Source organism: Aspergillus thermomutatus (genome assembly GCF_002237265.1).
Source record: "Aspergillus thermomutatus strain HMR AF 39 chromosome Unknown NODE_3, whole genome shotgun sequence".
NCBI lineage: Eukaryota > Fungi > Ascomycota > Eurotiomycetes > Eurotiales > Aspergillaceae > Aspergillus > Aspergillus thermomutatus.
In genome coordinates, this window is record NW_020798051.1 from 149736 (window position 1) to 164392 (window position 14657).

At 53.6% G+C, this 14657-nt stretch overlaps 6 protein-coding genes across 6 annotated transcripts; 3 read left to right on the forward strand and 3 right to left on the reverse strand.

The window, feature by feature from the left end:
* Positions 1–39: 39 nt before the first annotated feature.
* dprC lies at positions 40–985 on the reverse strand (the record flags this gene model as incomplete). The annotated part of the gene is made up of 2 exons (XM_026762753.1): positions 40–192; positions 254–985. The coding sequence occupies 2 exons, from the start codon at positions 983–985 to the stop codon at positions 40–42; spliced, it is 885 nt and encodes a 294-aa protein (XP_026618855.1).
* Positions 986–1730: 745 nt separating this feature from the next.
* On the forward strand, positions 1731–2857 carry CDV56_109152 (MDR family NADP-dependent oxidoreductase; the record flags this gene model as incomplete). The annotated part of the gene is made up of 2 exons (XM_026762771.1): positions 1731–2555; positions 2612–2857. 2 exons carry the CDS (start codon positions 1731–1733, stop codon positions 2855–2857), a joined length of 1071 nt encoding a protein of 356 aa, XP_026618856.1.
* Positions 2858–3561: 704 nt separating this feature from the next.
* Positions 3562–4501, forward strand: CDV56_109168 (SDR family NAD(P)-dependent oxidoreductase; the record flags this gene model as incomplete). The annotated part of the gene is made up of 2 exons (XM_026762787.1): positions 3562–3625; positions 3675–4501. The coding sequence occupies 2 exons, from the start codon at positions 3562–3564 to the stop codon at positions 4499–4501; spliced, it is 891 nt and encodes a 296-aa protein (XP_026618857.1).
* Positions 4502–4577: 76 nt separating this feature from the next.
* CDV56_109178 (serine/threonine-protein kinase) lies at positions 4578–5846 on the reverse strand (the record flags this gene model as incomplete). The annotated part of the gene is made up of 3 exons (XM_026762797.1): positions 4578–4598; positions 4653–4748; positions 4806–5846. The coding sequence occupies 3 exons, from the start codon at positions 5844–5846 to the stop codon at positions 4578–4580; spliced, it is 1158 nt and encodes a 385-aa protein (XP_026618858.1).
* A 1802-nt stretch (positions 5847–7648) lies between these two features.
* On the forward strand, positions 7649–10966 carry CDV56_109212 (cation-translocating P-type ATPase; the record flags this gene model as incomplete). The annotated part of the gene is made up of 1 exon (XM_026762831.1): positions 7649–10966. One exon carries the CDS (start codon positions 7649–7651, stop codon positions 10964–10966), a length of 3318 nt encoding a protein of 1105 aa, XP_026618859.1.
* A 531-nt stretch (positions 10967–11497) lies between these two features.
* CDV56_109250 (putative TBC domain protein) lies at positions 11498–13893 on the reverse strand (the record flags this gene model as incomplete). The annotated part of the gene is made up of 4 exons (XM_026762869.1): positions 11498–12106; positions 12161–12615; positions 12672–13465; positions 13523–13893. 4 exons carry the CDS (start codon positions 13891–13893, stop codon positions 11498–11500), a joined length of 2229 nt encoding a protein of 742 aa, XP_026618860.1.
* Positions 13894–14657: the final 764 nt, after the last annotated feature.

Sequence of the window (14657 nt, forward strand, 5' to 3'; positions counted from 1 at the left end):
ACCATGGTATCATCATTCATAACAACAAAAGTAGACTGCCTAACGAGTCTCCCTCTGGCCAGCAAGCGTCCCCGACTGGATCTCCTGCTCACCCTTATTCGCAATGGCCTCGTTCTTCGCTGCGCCTTCTTCATGACCAAATGCCTTGTCAACAGCTGCATTCAGTGCTCCCCGCAATGACTCCCCAGCACCCTGTTGAAGTCCTGGTTAATACTCATTTCCGCTAATCAGAGAACGGATCAGGTCGACTTACGTGAATGCCAGCAATGGCTGATCTCACCCCACGGCCAATCTCCTCGCCCTTGGCGGCTGATCGGCTCTGTCCATCCGCGGTGTACTCCTTTTTTGTAGTGCTGGGCGCATATTCAGCTCGGTAGTCCTGCTTATCGTAGCTGCTGGATCCCGGGACCGGCTGGTGGCCCACGCCGCCGGTCGTCGCGTATCCCGACCCAGTCGCGGGGTTGTATCCCGATACGTTAGGGTCATATCGCGAGCGATTATCTTCCGTTCCAGGCGCTCCGACGGAGGTGGTCGAGGAGCCGCGCGTGACACGCGCACCCGCTCCAGAGGTATCGGTGGGATTGCGGGAGGTCCCTGTACCTGTCTGGTTGGTCGTCTTGGTGGTCGTGTTGCCTGTCTGGCTGTCGACGCGGGGATCGAGCTTGTTCATAACCGAGGAGCCGTGAGGGCCAGCGTTGGTGCTGTTCGGGTTGTCGTAGCTCTGTGTGGCGCCCGGGTGGACGTTGCCGGAGGCGGCCATGCCTGGGGCGTACTGGGCCCGGTTGTTCATGTCGCTGTCGACGCGGGGATCGAGAGTGTTGGCGACATTGGAGTCATGTGGGCCGGCTGACTTTGAGGCAGGTCCAGTGGAAGGGTCACCGGTGCTAGCTGCAGTGTTGACGTTGGTCCCAGTTGGAGTGGTGGAGTTGGGGTCTTGGTAGCCTCCGAAGGTGGAGGACTGGTAAGGCGCTTGAGTGGTACTCATGTTGTAGAACTGGAAATTATCTCTTGATATCAAAAAGTAAGTTGATATCTAGTGTATAGATTGTCGAAGTCTAGATGTTCTTATAGTTTGCCCCAGTTTGATGATGCTCAGCACCTTCGACATCATCGCCTTGACCGGTGACGTCAGGCTGATCCCACTTTCTGTCGGGGAGCGCACGCTCTTTGGATGCATTCCCAAGTTGGTAGATCATATGCTATCTGAGGTTAAAAAGCTTGATCGCATCAAATGCGGCCATATTGAAGCCTCTCTGAACTGGCAGGAGGGTCGTACAAATTGCTCGGTGGCTGCTGTTGGGTTCACAGGATTTCCCAAAGAGGAAACCCTTATCGATAAAGATGGAGGTGCATAACTACGTCATGAATGCATAAATGAACAACTGCTGTATAAGTCAGCAATGCAATTATGCTTGTCCTCAGCCTTTGAATGATCCTGTTAATTTCTAGACTTCTTCTAGAATTAGATATAAGTCCGATAATTTGCGGTGCCAAACTCTGTCTCTAGATTAGTTCCTTTGGAATCATCGTTAGTGGGACAGCTGGAGAAACGGACTGATAACTGAATACAGAACATCGGCCGTGCCGAGGTACTTTTGCTGCAAGTCAAAAGGGTGTCAGAAAAGGTAGACTCGATAACCGAAGCCTATATGTGAAGGCTCACTTCATCTTTCACTGCAGTTTTTCCATCTGCATTTTCATATCTTGGTTCCAGCAAGCAGATAGCCAAAATGCCCATCCCAAACAGACAGATCATCTACGCCAATACGCCCTCCCCGGCCATCGATCCCTCGTTGACAAATGGAACCTTCAAGCTCAACACAACCTCCATCCCCGACCAGATCCCCAATGACAAAGTCCTCGTTCGCGTGCACTACCTCTCCCTCGACCCGGCCATGCGCCAATGGCTCACAGCAAAACGCTCATACATTGCCCCCGTTGAGCGCGGCAGCGTCATGCGCGGCCAGAGCATCGCACAGGTGGTCGCGGTCGGGAGCGGACTACAGTCCCAATACAAGGTCGGCGACTGGGTCGTCGCCTACTCCGGGTGGCAGGAGTATTGTCTGCTGGGGCCCAAGGAGGCCCAGAAGGTGGTCGTCCCTCCCGGCTGCCAACCCACCGACGCCATGTCGGTGCTCGGAATGACGGGGTTGACTGCCTACTTTGGCATGACGGAGGTCGGGCAGCCGAAACCTGGCGACACCGTCGTTGTGTCTGGTGCCGCCGGCGCGACGGGCATGGTCGCCGGACAGATTGCCAAGGTCAAGGGAGCCAAGCGGGTCGTCGGCATTGCGGGCAGTGCCGACAAGTGCGAGTTCCTGGTCAAAGAGCTGGGATTCGATGTGGCCATCAACTACAAGGACAAGGACTGGAAGAAGCAGTTGAAGGAGGCTACACCGGAGTACATCGATGTGTACTTTGACAATGTCGGAGGTGAAATCCTCGATGCTTGTCTCGCGCGGGCCCAGAGAGACTCTCGGTTCGTGATCTGCGGTGCTATCAGCCAGTACAACTCGGCCAAGCCCCAGGGGCCTACGAGCTTCATGAACGTCATTGTAAGTTTTGCCGCTAGGCGTGTGGTAGCTGATAGATCGCTAATGCCGTATTGCAGTCGCAACGAGTTACAATGAAGGGTTTCATTGTGTTTGACTATGCGAAGAAGTATGACATTGCCTTGAAGGATCTCTCAACATGGTTGTCACAGGGTAAGATCAAGCGCAAGGAGCATATCATCCGGGGTGGATTGGAAGCGGCGCCTCAGGGTCTGGTGAACCTTTACGAAGGCGCCAATACCGGCAAGATGATGGTCGAGGTGGCACCTGCTAGTGAGGCTATTGGAGCCAAGGCCAAGCTGTAAGATTTTGTATATATCGCTTAATGTGAATGCTTGCTGCAAAACATTCTATAGTGTGGATATTGTCAGATAGCTGGCCAAAAACAACCATTAACTTGAGAATTTATGAAGGAGACTATGAAAAGAGCTTGTGCATCTTTGTATTGGAATCTTGCGTTGATATTGTTGACCAAGGTAGATCAGGTACACATGACGATGGCAACAGAATCTTGTACTGCCAACCGCAAGAACTATCTAATAATTCAAGAATCAAGTTCAACCTATGAAGAAGATCAGAATCATCCGGTGTGGTCACCGACATCATCTCCTCTACCGACGTACTTCACTTCTTCCCTTGGATCGACGTCATGCTGATGAACCCCCACAACACAGTGGGTGAATCCTGTCTGGACACTCGCGAATCTTGCCAGAATCATTCATCTGGAATTCTTCTAGATTCATGACGATCCAGATGAGAGAAATGCCCTATATACACTCTAGAAATCCTGTTTTACCTTTGCAGAGGGCCAACCGTTGCGATGATGATGCGCCAAATTGCTCCCCTGCGAGCTGTCTCTGGACAGATGCTTCCACCACGAATCTACCACCGGGCTGTATATAATAAAAGCTGCTTGTCTTCGTTACAAAATTATCCTAGACAATTCTCTCCATCTACATTCAGACCTTTCACCGCTACATCAGATAGATCTGTTTCCGAAGCAGTCAAAATGGAGGCCCAGAGTAGTAACCAGACCTTCAAGCTCGACAATCTCTTCAATGTCAAGGGAAAGGGTATGCAGACCTTCAATTGTCCTCAATACCAAGATACTAACCGATACAGTGGCCCTGATCACCGGCGGAGGCTCCGGCATCGGTCTGATGGCCACACAAGCGCTGGCTGTCAACGGCGCCAAAGTCTACATCACCGGACGCACAGGGGAGAAGCTGGACCGCGTCGTTGAGCTGTACGGACAGAACATCCCCGGAGAGATCATCGCCATCACAGCCGACGTCACAGACAAGCAGTCGATTGAGAAGCTCGTCCGAGAGATCTCCTCGCGCGAGAAGCATCTATCCATCTTGATCAACAACGCCGGAATCTCAAGCCACTCGCAGACAGTGGAGCACGAAGAGCCGACCGAGCTGCGGAAGAGCCTGTTCGACGACCCGGCCTCCAAGCCGGAGGAATGGGAGAGCGTGTTCCGGACGAACGTGACGCAGCTGTTCTTCACCACCACGGCGTTCCTGCCGCTGCTGGCCAAGGGGTCGGAGCAGGAGCACGGCTGGTCCAGCACGGTGATCAACATCTCGTCGATCTCGGGGATCGTGAAAGTCTCGCAGCATCATTTTGCGTATAACGCGTCCAAGGCGGCGGCGATCCATCTGACCAAGATGCTGGCGCATGAGATCAGTTCGTCCAAGCTGAAGATCCGGGTGAATAATATCGCCCCGGGTGTGTTCCCCAGTGAGATGACGGCGGGAGAGAGCGATGAGAAGCAGAAGAGCTTTATCCCCAAGGAGAAGTATGAGCAGAAGGTGCCGGCTGGCCGGCCGGGCAAGGACGAGGATATGGCGAGTGCGGTGCTCTTCACGGCGACAAACCAATATCTCAATGGGCAGACGATCGTGGTGGATGGGGGGTACGTGTTGGCTGCAGGCAGTGTCTAATGACTTTTGATGTTGAGAATGGAATTAACATGTAGCATAGCCCATGGTTCGTTAATCACACAGAATACATCCATCATCACATGCCCTTAATCAGTGTCTGGACCAGCCATGACTGTTACACCCCCATCTCTCCAGCACAACAAACACTCACCCCATACATCCACTCAGACCTGAGCACCTGCGACGCCGTGATGCGCCGCCTCGGGTTCGGATCCAGCATCGCGTACACCACATTGCGACAGCGCTTCTATCGCTCAATCAGCGTCTGCTATCGATCGCAGATTTTTTTCAAGCTGGCACCTACCTCTCCCAGCCTTTCAATAGGCGCATACCCTTCCTCCCCCTTCCGCCCAACAAGATACTCCCGGTACCGCCCATCCTCCTCCTCGCTCGCCATCCGCCACAGCAGCCGCCTACACCGCATAGCCATATACACCAGCCCAGCAGCCCAGACATCGCCAGCCCGCGGGTCGAACGGCTTGCCCTCGCACAGCTCCTCCGGCGCAATGTAGGGTATCGTCCCGAGGAGTTTCCGGGGCGGGGAGTAGGCCACCGAACCGGCAGACCCAACCTCATCCCCAATCTCGGAATCTGAGTCGGAGGGATCACCAGGGGGCAGGCACACCGCACTCCCAAAGTCCGCCAACTTCACCGCCCCGTTGACGGTGAGGAGGATATTCTCGGGTTTGATATCGCGGTGTGCAAGGCCGTGGCCATGTAGGTAGGCGATGGCCCGCATGATCTGTTTGAAGAAGCAGCTTATCTCGAGGAGCGCGAGCGTGGCCCCCGCTGTCGCGATGAGGGTGCACAGATCGCCGGCGGCGCAGTACTCCGTTACCAGGCAGAGCTCGCCGCGGTCGTTGAGGAGGGTGTCGATGGTGCGGAGGATGTTCGGGTGGGAGAGGGCGGAGGAGAGGGATTGTTCGAAGCGGTGGTGGGTTGCGATGGTTGGACTGGAGGAGCGGCGGAAGACCTTGACGACATGGAGTTGTTTTGGGGATGTAGGACTGGAGATGGGTCGGTGGGCGTACAGGCGCACGGAGCTGAATGAGCCGTAGTGAAGGATCTCGGTGCAGGTGCCGTACTTTTGTGTCAGGGAGGAGGGTGGTGGTGGTGATGGTGATGAGGATGGAGAGATGCTGGAGTAGGTGGAGGAGGAGGAGAGCAGTAGTGGTCGTTGTTCCGGTTTGCAGGAGTTCTTGGGCGTCCAACAGCGTATAAGTATGTTGAAGAGTTTCAACGCTTGGAAAGGATTGTAGGTCTCCCTGGGTTCTTGGGATACCAGGTCATGCTGGTGATGTTCGTGATGGCCGTGGCTGGTGTTCACCTTGGATATGAGAGACATGACTGTTTACTGAGTGTATAAACCGGATCTCAACACATCGTGATACCTTCGAAGAAGCTTGTATTTATAACTCAGAAGAGAGGAATAGCAGTGCTATCCATCAAGATGAGCGTTCTAGAGGAGTCCAATCAAGGGATGAGGATAAGCGGGAGAATGAAGGCAGGGGCGTATCTGTAGCATCGACTGTTGTACAGCAGTTTTCCACGGGAAAATGCCTCAGATAGCTCAAAATGGCAGATCATATGCTCACAGATCCGGTAGATCGTTGACGTGGCTTGAATATATACACCCGCAGATTCATTGGCAGACCATGAACCGATGAAATCGCTCAACGCCCAAGCTTTGCCTCTCTGCAAGGCATGGTGATCTTGCACGCTCTGTGCGACTCTCAAATATGAGTTGCTTGCTGCATGATAGTACTACCTAGCTTCGTTCTTATCTTGGCTGTCAAGTACGAGGTATAATAACAGCTTGATGCCCCATTGAGCGTCTGGTCCGGCCATCGTTTATCTGTCTTGAGTCTTGACAGTCTGAAGACGAGCTAGTGTCATTTCCGAGTCCCGTCAGCTGGCCCGTTACAGGCAGCAATAAACTGAGCCCTGGGGACAGGAGCTATCGAATCCGTCTCTTTGTCTGCTTGACAGGCAGAGGCCAAAAAGGGGTTGAATGAGCCATGGTGGAATAGTCGCAATCAGCACATGGCTGCTCAAGGGTCAGTCCAAAGATCTCATCTAAGTGAAAGGATTCACTTTACGTACTGTTTCAATCTGCGATTTGCTCAAACAAAAGACTCATGGACAGAGAATGTGGCGGCGGAGTTGGTTAGTGTCTCGCTGAGGGATTTTCTGGACGAAAGAGAAAAGCGACAACTGCAATTCACTTTCTCGCTTCTTCTCATGAAATCTGTCTATCTAGAGGAAATTTCCGATGTCAGTGCCACACTCCTGTTAGCGCACGCATTGAGCTTAATTCGAGCACCTCAAGATGGCAGGTGGCTTGAGAAGTGGAGGCTACCATACTGAGGGATTAATCCTGGCCAGAAAAACTCTTTGGACTGATGGAGAGCAGGGCACTCGTTCTCAAATTGCTATCCTGAATCCGTCGAGCTCTGGTTATCTGCTCATAGGATGCACGTGAGGGTGGTGCATTTTCTATAGGAGGGAAAATTCCCTCACTCCTACCATCAATCACTCTCTCTGTGTCTCACCGTCGGCCGTTTCCATCCCCATCCCCATTCCAGTCTTTCTACGAGGGATTTGGTTCTATTCATCGATACCAGAATGCATGTCATCGACCTTGAAACCATCTCAGCTATGGTTCAGTTACGGTATAGGATACCTTGGATGCTGAGCATACTCGCTCGGCCAGTGTCGTCGTCTTTGCACTCCCGTCGACGTCCTCATCGTCTCTCTATGCCTTGCCTTTTTCTGTCTTTTTCATGGTCCATCCTGTCATCTTACTCATCTCGTACTTCCCTTCTGATCTCATAATTTCTTCTCGCCTCCACAGTTCTATCCACCAGGCAGACAGTCTAGTGTCTGCGGTGACCGAGATCGTTTGTCATGGCTCCCTCCAATCGATCAAAATCTCGCATCGTAGTATCTGATGTTACCCATTCGTGTTCTTTTATCCCTTCTAGGTTAGTAGATCTAGTGGTTTCTCGCATATAAGACAGCCATCATGCCTGCTCCATGGCCGCCTCCATTCTTTTCACCTACCCTCCATTGTCCGGTATCTCCCAGTGCCTCCGCCATTAGACAGCGTGTCCGGTCTCATACACTCCCGGAATCGCTGCTCTTCACATGGCCCAGTCTCCTGCTTCCTCCGAACCTTTAAGAAAGGACCTCGAGCTGGGACTTGATCACCCCAATGAGTCCCCCGGTGATCGAACGGATCGTACAACCCGCGTTCAATTCGATGAAGCAGCATCGCCGGATGAAGGAAGTGGAGGAATCTACCACTCTCGACTCAGTCGCCATCGTTCTTTGAGTCGAGACACCATTCGGAGCTCTCACGATGCCGCCCAGAGCAACAAGACAGCTGGGATTCCTATCGAGTTCAGGACCCTCTCGTATCAGATCTCCGAGTCCCAGAACGCTACGGAAGAGGCCATCAAAGCAAGGCAGGCCAAGGAAGATAAGCCCGATCAAGATTATTTTGAAAGCTTGGACTATCACATCCTACAGCCCGACAGACTCTTCCAGCAACTCAACGTGGAACCCCGGTCCGGTCTCAGTTCGTCTGCCGCCGCCTCTCGACTGCAGCGGGATGGGAAGAATCTCATCGCTCATCATAACGAGAACTACCTCAAGAAAATTTTTTTCTATGTCTTTGGCGGCTTCTGCTCAGTCCTGTGGATCGGTGTCATCATCTTCTTCATTTGTTGGAAACCCCTCAGCAACCCACCGTCAGTCTCGAATCTTGCCATGGCCATCCTCGTTCTCATCGTGATCTTCCTGCAAGCAAGCTTCTCTGCATTTCAAGACTGGTCAACGAAACATGTCATGAACTCGATCCTCAACCTGCTCCCATCTGAAGCCCTTGTTGTGCGAGACGGGAAGCAAATCCGCGTGCCATCTACAGACCTTGTTGCCGGCGACATCGTCCATGTTTCCATCGGCAATAAAGTCCCCGCGGACATGCGTCTCTTCCAGACATCTGGAGACGTCCGCTTCGACCGTGCTATTCTCACAGGAGAGTCTGACGAGATCGAAGGTGCCATCGATGTGACGGACGACAACTTCTTGGAAACCCGTAATATCGCTTTCATGGGGACAAGCGTCACCAATGGCAATGCGGTCGGTGTAGTGGTGCTGACCGGCAGTCGGTCTGTCATGGGTCGCATCGCCAAAATGACCACCGGCGTCAAGGAGAAGCCGACGTTGATACAAAAAGAGATCAGTCGTTTTGTGACCATCATCATCTGCCTGACCATCACACTGGTTCTGATCATCCTCTTCGCCTGGGTTGGATGGTTGCGTGTGGATCACTACCAGTTCATGAACGTGGTCGCGATGCTGAACAACGTGATGGGCTGCGTCGTTGCGTTTATCCCTGAAGGTATGCCTGTTGGAGTTGCACTCACTCTGATGATGGTAGCCAAGCGGATGAAGAAGAACAGTATCCTGCCGAAGGGACTTGCGACGGTAGAGACCCTGGGTTGCGTCAACGTCATCTGCTCAGACAAGACGGGGACATTGACCCAGAACAAGATGTTTGTTAGGTCACTCGGCCTGATCGATCAAGAGCTCAACGTAGATCAGCTGCTTGGAGATCAGCGAGGCTCGACCGAGTTGCCAGAGGCGCTGAACATCCTTCTTCGAGGCTCGTTCCTGTGCAATGATGCCTCTTTTGATCCGGCAACCATCGGACTGCCAGTGGATGACCGAGAGGTGACGGGCAATGCGACCGATGCTGCCGTCCTACGGTTCGCCGAGCTCGCCCAGCCCAACGGTCTTTCTCAGTATGCCCAGTACGAAAGAATCCACCAGATTCCTTTCAACTCGAAGAACAAGTGGATGCTTACCATGCACAAGAACCCCCAGAGCAGCAGCAGCTATCTCACCTATGTGAAGGGCGCACCAGATGTTCTTCTTCCACGGTGCACATCCTACTACTCCGGCATTGATAGCAAAGTCAAGCCCATGGACCAGAACGGCCGGAGAATGTTCTCAGATTTCCAAGCGTCCCTGTCAAAGCGCGCAGAGCGTGTCATTGTGCTCTGCCAACGGTACTACAGCCCGAGGGCCGCGGTGGGATCAAACGACTTCAACGATGAGATCCTGGCCCAGGGTGTCCGTGACCTGACGGTGATCGGAATCTTTGGCATCGTCGATCTGCCACGTCCCGAGACTGCGCGGACCATTGCGGCCTGCCGTCGTGCAGGCATCCGCTTCTTCATGGTGACGGGTGACTTTGGCCTGACCGCTGCTGCTATTGCCCGGGACGTGGGCATCTTCAGCGGTACTGCGGAGCCAGACACGGTCGATTGCCTGCGGCCATTCACCAGCGACGAAGAAAACGAGAAGCAGTCTCTCCGTTCTCGACGCAGTCTCCTCATCGACGGTCCACACATATCCTCTCTCAACGAAGAACAGTGGGACGCCGTGTGCCAATACGAGGAGATCGTCTTCGCTCGCACCTCGCCCGAACAAAAGTACCGCATCGTCGAGGAGTTGAAGGCGCGCGACAACGTCGTCGCTGTGACCGGTGACGGCGTGAACGACGCCCCCGCGCTGCGCACCGCCGACGTAGGCATCGCCGTCGTCTCCGGCAGCGACGTCGCCATCGAGGCGGCAGACCTGGTCCTGATGGACAAATTCGACTCCATCGTCGACGCGATCCGCCTCGGCCGCCTGGTCTTCCAGAACCTGCAAAAGGTCATCGCGTACCTGCTCCCCGCCGGCAGCTGGTCCGAGATCTGGCCGGTGCTGATGAACGTCTTCTTCGGGGTCCCACTCCCGCTCAGCTCCTTCCTCATGATCATCATCTGCGTCTTCACCGACCTCTTCCTCTCCCTCTCGCTCATCATGGAGAAGGAAGAGTTCGACCTGCTCAGCCTCCCGCCACGCAACCACAAGAAAGACCACCTCATCAACCTCAAGATATACGGCCAATCCTATCTCTTCATCGGCGTCATGGAAACCATCATTGCCCACTCCATGTTCTTCCTGTACATGTACAAGAAGGCAGGCATCCCCTTCCACGCCCTCGTCTTCGCCTTTGAATCGTACTCCGACGGCTTCTACGGGTACTCAGCCGAAGAACTCACCAACTTCAACAACGTCGGCCAGGGCGTCTACTTCGTCACCCTCGTCATGCTCCAATGGGGCAACATCCTCTCCGTCCGCAACAAGCGCCTCTCCATCCTCACCGCCGACCCCGTCCGCAAACAGCGCCGCAACCCCTGGCTCGCCCTCGCCATGCTCGTCTCCCTCGCCATCGCCATCTTCGTCACCGAGGTCCCGGGCTTCCATACCCTGTTCAACACGGCGCCGGTGCCGATTGAGTTCTGGTTCATCCCGTTGCCGTTGGCGCTGGGGATTCTGTTCCTGGATGAGTTGAGGAAGGTGCTTGTTAGGGCGTTTCCGAGGGGCATTGTCGCTAAGATTTCGTGGTGATTTGACAATATTTAGAAACAAAGGTCCTTTATATATGCTAAGACATGTGGAGGCCTGGTGCCTTTATGAAGACCAATGATTTTATAGACTTGTTTCCCTTTCTGAAATCAAATCATACAAAGAGGACTCCATTCCATAGAAGTGCAGTATTGACCGGGAGACAAGTACATTCAAGTACACTAAAAACGTTGCACAAGTAAAGCTTGTCATCACTGCGATGCATAGCCACACTCAAGTGCAACTACTCATTTGCCAACTGCTGTCGCTGCTACCTAGCTAACTACTCTAAGACCATCAAAGAGAAGCAACACCAAGACACGGCCAACATGCTGGCCACGAGAAGAGAAACTAAGATTAAGTTGTGGTTTACCAGAACCACCGGGTGAATATATCCAACGAAGGAGAAGAGAAGAACAAGAAACACACAAAAAAGCTGTGGAACGAAAGACACTGTTGATACAGGAGTCGACCAACTGCTAGGCCAAATCAACATCAGGTCATAGTCTCAGTCTTGACCATCGACAGCTCGGCTTAATCCCGCACTTTACCCGCCTCTCTGACCTCGTTCATGAACCCATCTTCGTCCCCTGCGGTGGTGAGTATCCAGTAATCACCAGCCACGGTATTGATGGATTGAGCACCACCGAAACCAGTCGTAGGGGCGGCCGGAGCGCTGTGACGGGTAGCAGGTTTGTTGCTTCCGGGGTGGTGAGGGCCCCATCCGAGAATGTCCTTCACAGCGGCACGACCCTGGTCGTCCGGCTGCGTAAATGCAAACAATTGCGGCTGCAAGCAGCCGAGAATCGCGACCGCGGCGCGAATTAGAATACGATCTCCCTCAAACACCCAGCAGTCCCAGACGCGACTCACGCGCTCCAGATCTAGCCCGTTCGTCAGGAGAGAGCGGAACATCGGTTCCCAGATTTCCTCGTCGCTGAGACGCAGAGTCTCGTAAAGATGAGTCGCCAGGCGAGGGAACTTGTAGCGGAGCGTCGCAGACGCCAATGCATACGTACGACCGATGGCCCCGCGGTCCAGCGTGAGAAACGCGACAGGAAGAGGCCGGTTCAGTGCATTGGCCATGGCAAGGAATGCGGAAGATGGCGATGGGAACTGGAGAACCAGAAGAGCGGCGATCGTCTGTACCAACATTAGGAATGAAACCAGATCAAGGCTCCGGATGGGTCAGCTTACATGAAGACCACTGACGTATCCTACGTCGCTTCGATACATCGAGTATGCCTCAAGCACATCAATCAATGTATCGCGCAGTGGGCCGCCCACCTGGAAGAGTTTCAGGTCCGGAAACGCTTTCGACACGTCCGCCTCAATTGTATCGAACCATTCCCTCATCCGCTTGTTACTTTCGCCCGACTCACCGTCGGACCTGGAGCGAACGTCTTTGGCCCTTTGCAATGCCTTCTTGTACGTTTCTTCGGATAGGGATAGTTCATTGCCGATAGCGCGCTGCCAGGTCGCACCCCGATGACGGGGCGGCACACCGCGCCACCACAACTCCCGCGTACGGGTTTCACCAATAGCATGATCCCAGTTGGGGAACACGTACTCATCCCAGATACGCTGGAGGGCTTCCCGCGTATTATCTTTTTCGCATTTGGCCGAAGCGGCTTTGGCAGCTCTGCGCTTGTCTAGAGGGCGTTAATCACAAGGCCGTTGAACGCTGAAAATGAAGAAAGGGACGAACCTGCTTCGCGCGACATTGCCATCATTCTCTTGTATTCCTTCAAATGCCTCTTCTCTTCCTTCTGGTCCTTGGGGGGAAGCCAGCTAGGCCGCGTACGCGTAAGGACCTTTTCCTTCTCCTTGCTGATGGGCAACGGATCGATCATGATATTGGACTTTTGCAGAGGAGGAAGTTCAATGGTCGCTTTGGAATCGCGTTTCGATTCGGTGCTGGACCGTAGGGAGGAGATGCCGTTCTGAAGGTTCTCTGCACGTTTGCGCTCGCGCTCATCTGCATGATATTCCAGAGCTTGAGTGATGATCTTCGCCTCCTCCGACAGATCTGACAACATGTTGTTGTACGAGTAGACGCGTGGATTGCGAGGCGAGATCTGTCCTCGCTCAGGACCAGCGGAGCTCGAGCGCACCAACTGCCGGCTCGACCGAGATGCCCGGGGGGATTTCGCGCCCGTGGGAGACAAAACAGACATGTCCGAGACAGAATGCGACAATGGAAGCGGGCGCGGGCCTGGACTTCGGCCATCCGGACTGGTACCTCGGGACGGGGCGCGATCCTGCATCGGCCGGGGGGAGATAGGCACATTCCACAAGCTTGTATCATCTGGCAGCTCCTCATCCGAGTCATGGTATTCCTCCTCTAGCTCTTTAAGAGATTTGCGGCTTCGCTGCCACGAGCTCTTACGATTGAGTGGGGGTCGGCCACTGACAGGCGAAACAGCCAAGGTCTGAGCGGAGGGAGATGAACTCAGAGTGGACGCCATTCGGAGCGGTGAATTGGATCTGGAACGATGGGGTCTGGAAGATTGAATCGGTAGCGTCTGAGGACTGGTCGCACTCCTTTGATTGCCTGACCTGAGCTTGGAGCTGCTGCGCTTCGGCTGCGCCAATGCCCCATTGACCTGGCCCTTCAGCGATGGGTAAGAAGTTCTGGTGGGTTTGACCGTCGACGTCAAGTCGCGAGTCGTAGTCAGCGGAGTTTTGGTCTGCAACCTGGCTGTCGAGGAGCGAGCCAGGACCCCCGACTTGCCATAAGCAGTAGTAACACCATCCATGTAGCGCAACTCCGGGTCATCCTCCAGGCCAATTTCTTCGAAATTGGAAATGTCGGCGAGGATACCGTCGGGACCGGACAGCTGAGAAGAGGACCGGAAGGAGGAAGATTTAGAGGACTTGGATCCCGATAGTTCGGGTGGGGAATTGGGTGTCGTGCATATGGTCGTCATCTCATATACGGAATCGATGTATTGGCGTAGCAAGAGCTAGTTCGAACGCAAGATGCAAATCAAACGAAAGAAAGGAATTGTCGCGTACGAAAGTGGTGACCGGCCCAAGCGAATAAAAATGAAGCCAAAAAAAAAAGGAACGACCGGAGAGGACTATCGGCGTTGAATTATATCCCCTGGTTCCGCAGTTACTCATGAAACAAGCCCAGCCGGTAGTGATTCTAGAACGACAGCAATATCTGGGGAACAAGGGCACCGTTCAGAGAAGGGGGAGCAATTCAACAAGGGGATCAAGAATTGTCCACGGGAGGGGATGGTATTTGGCAGGAGGATAAGCTGAACGAGAGGTGAGTATTCCGATGAGAAGACCAGAAAGAAAGGAGGTATAACGAGGGAGAAGGTAATTCTAGCGAAGGACGGAGACAGGAAAAAGAGAAGAGAAGGAAAAGAAAAGAAAAGAAAGGAAAGACTGATGCTAAGAGATGCTATGATATGATGATGATGATGATGGGATGAGAGGGGATGGGGATGGACGTGGTGGGAAATGAGGGAGATCCTCTTCTTTCTTAGGGGAGAAGCGGAAACAGTAGTAGTCTAGCCTTGCAGCAAGTACCGCAAACGGACTGCCTGAGGCCGACATTCATGACACTAGGAAATCTTGGATTCGGGTCTGGCCAATCGCAGGAAGCAAGAAAGATTGGCAATAACCTACTAATTTGTTGATCCTTGTCTGTTTGGGAAGACACTTTATGCTTTCAGTGATA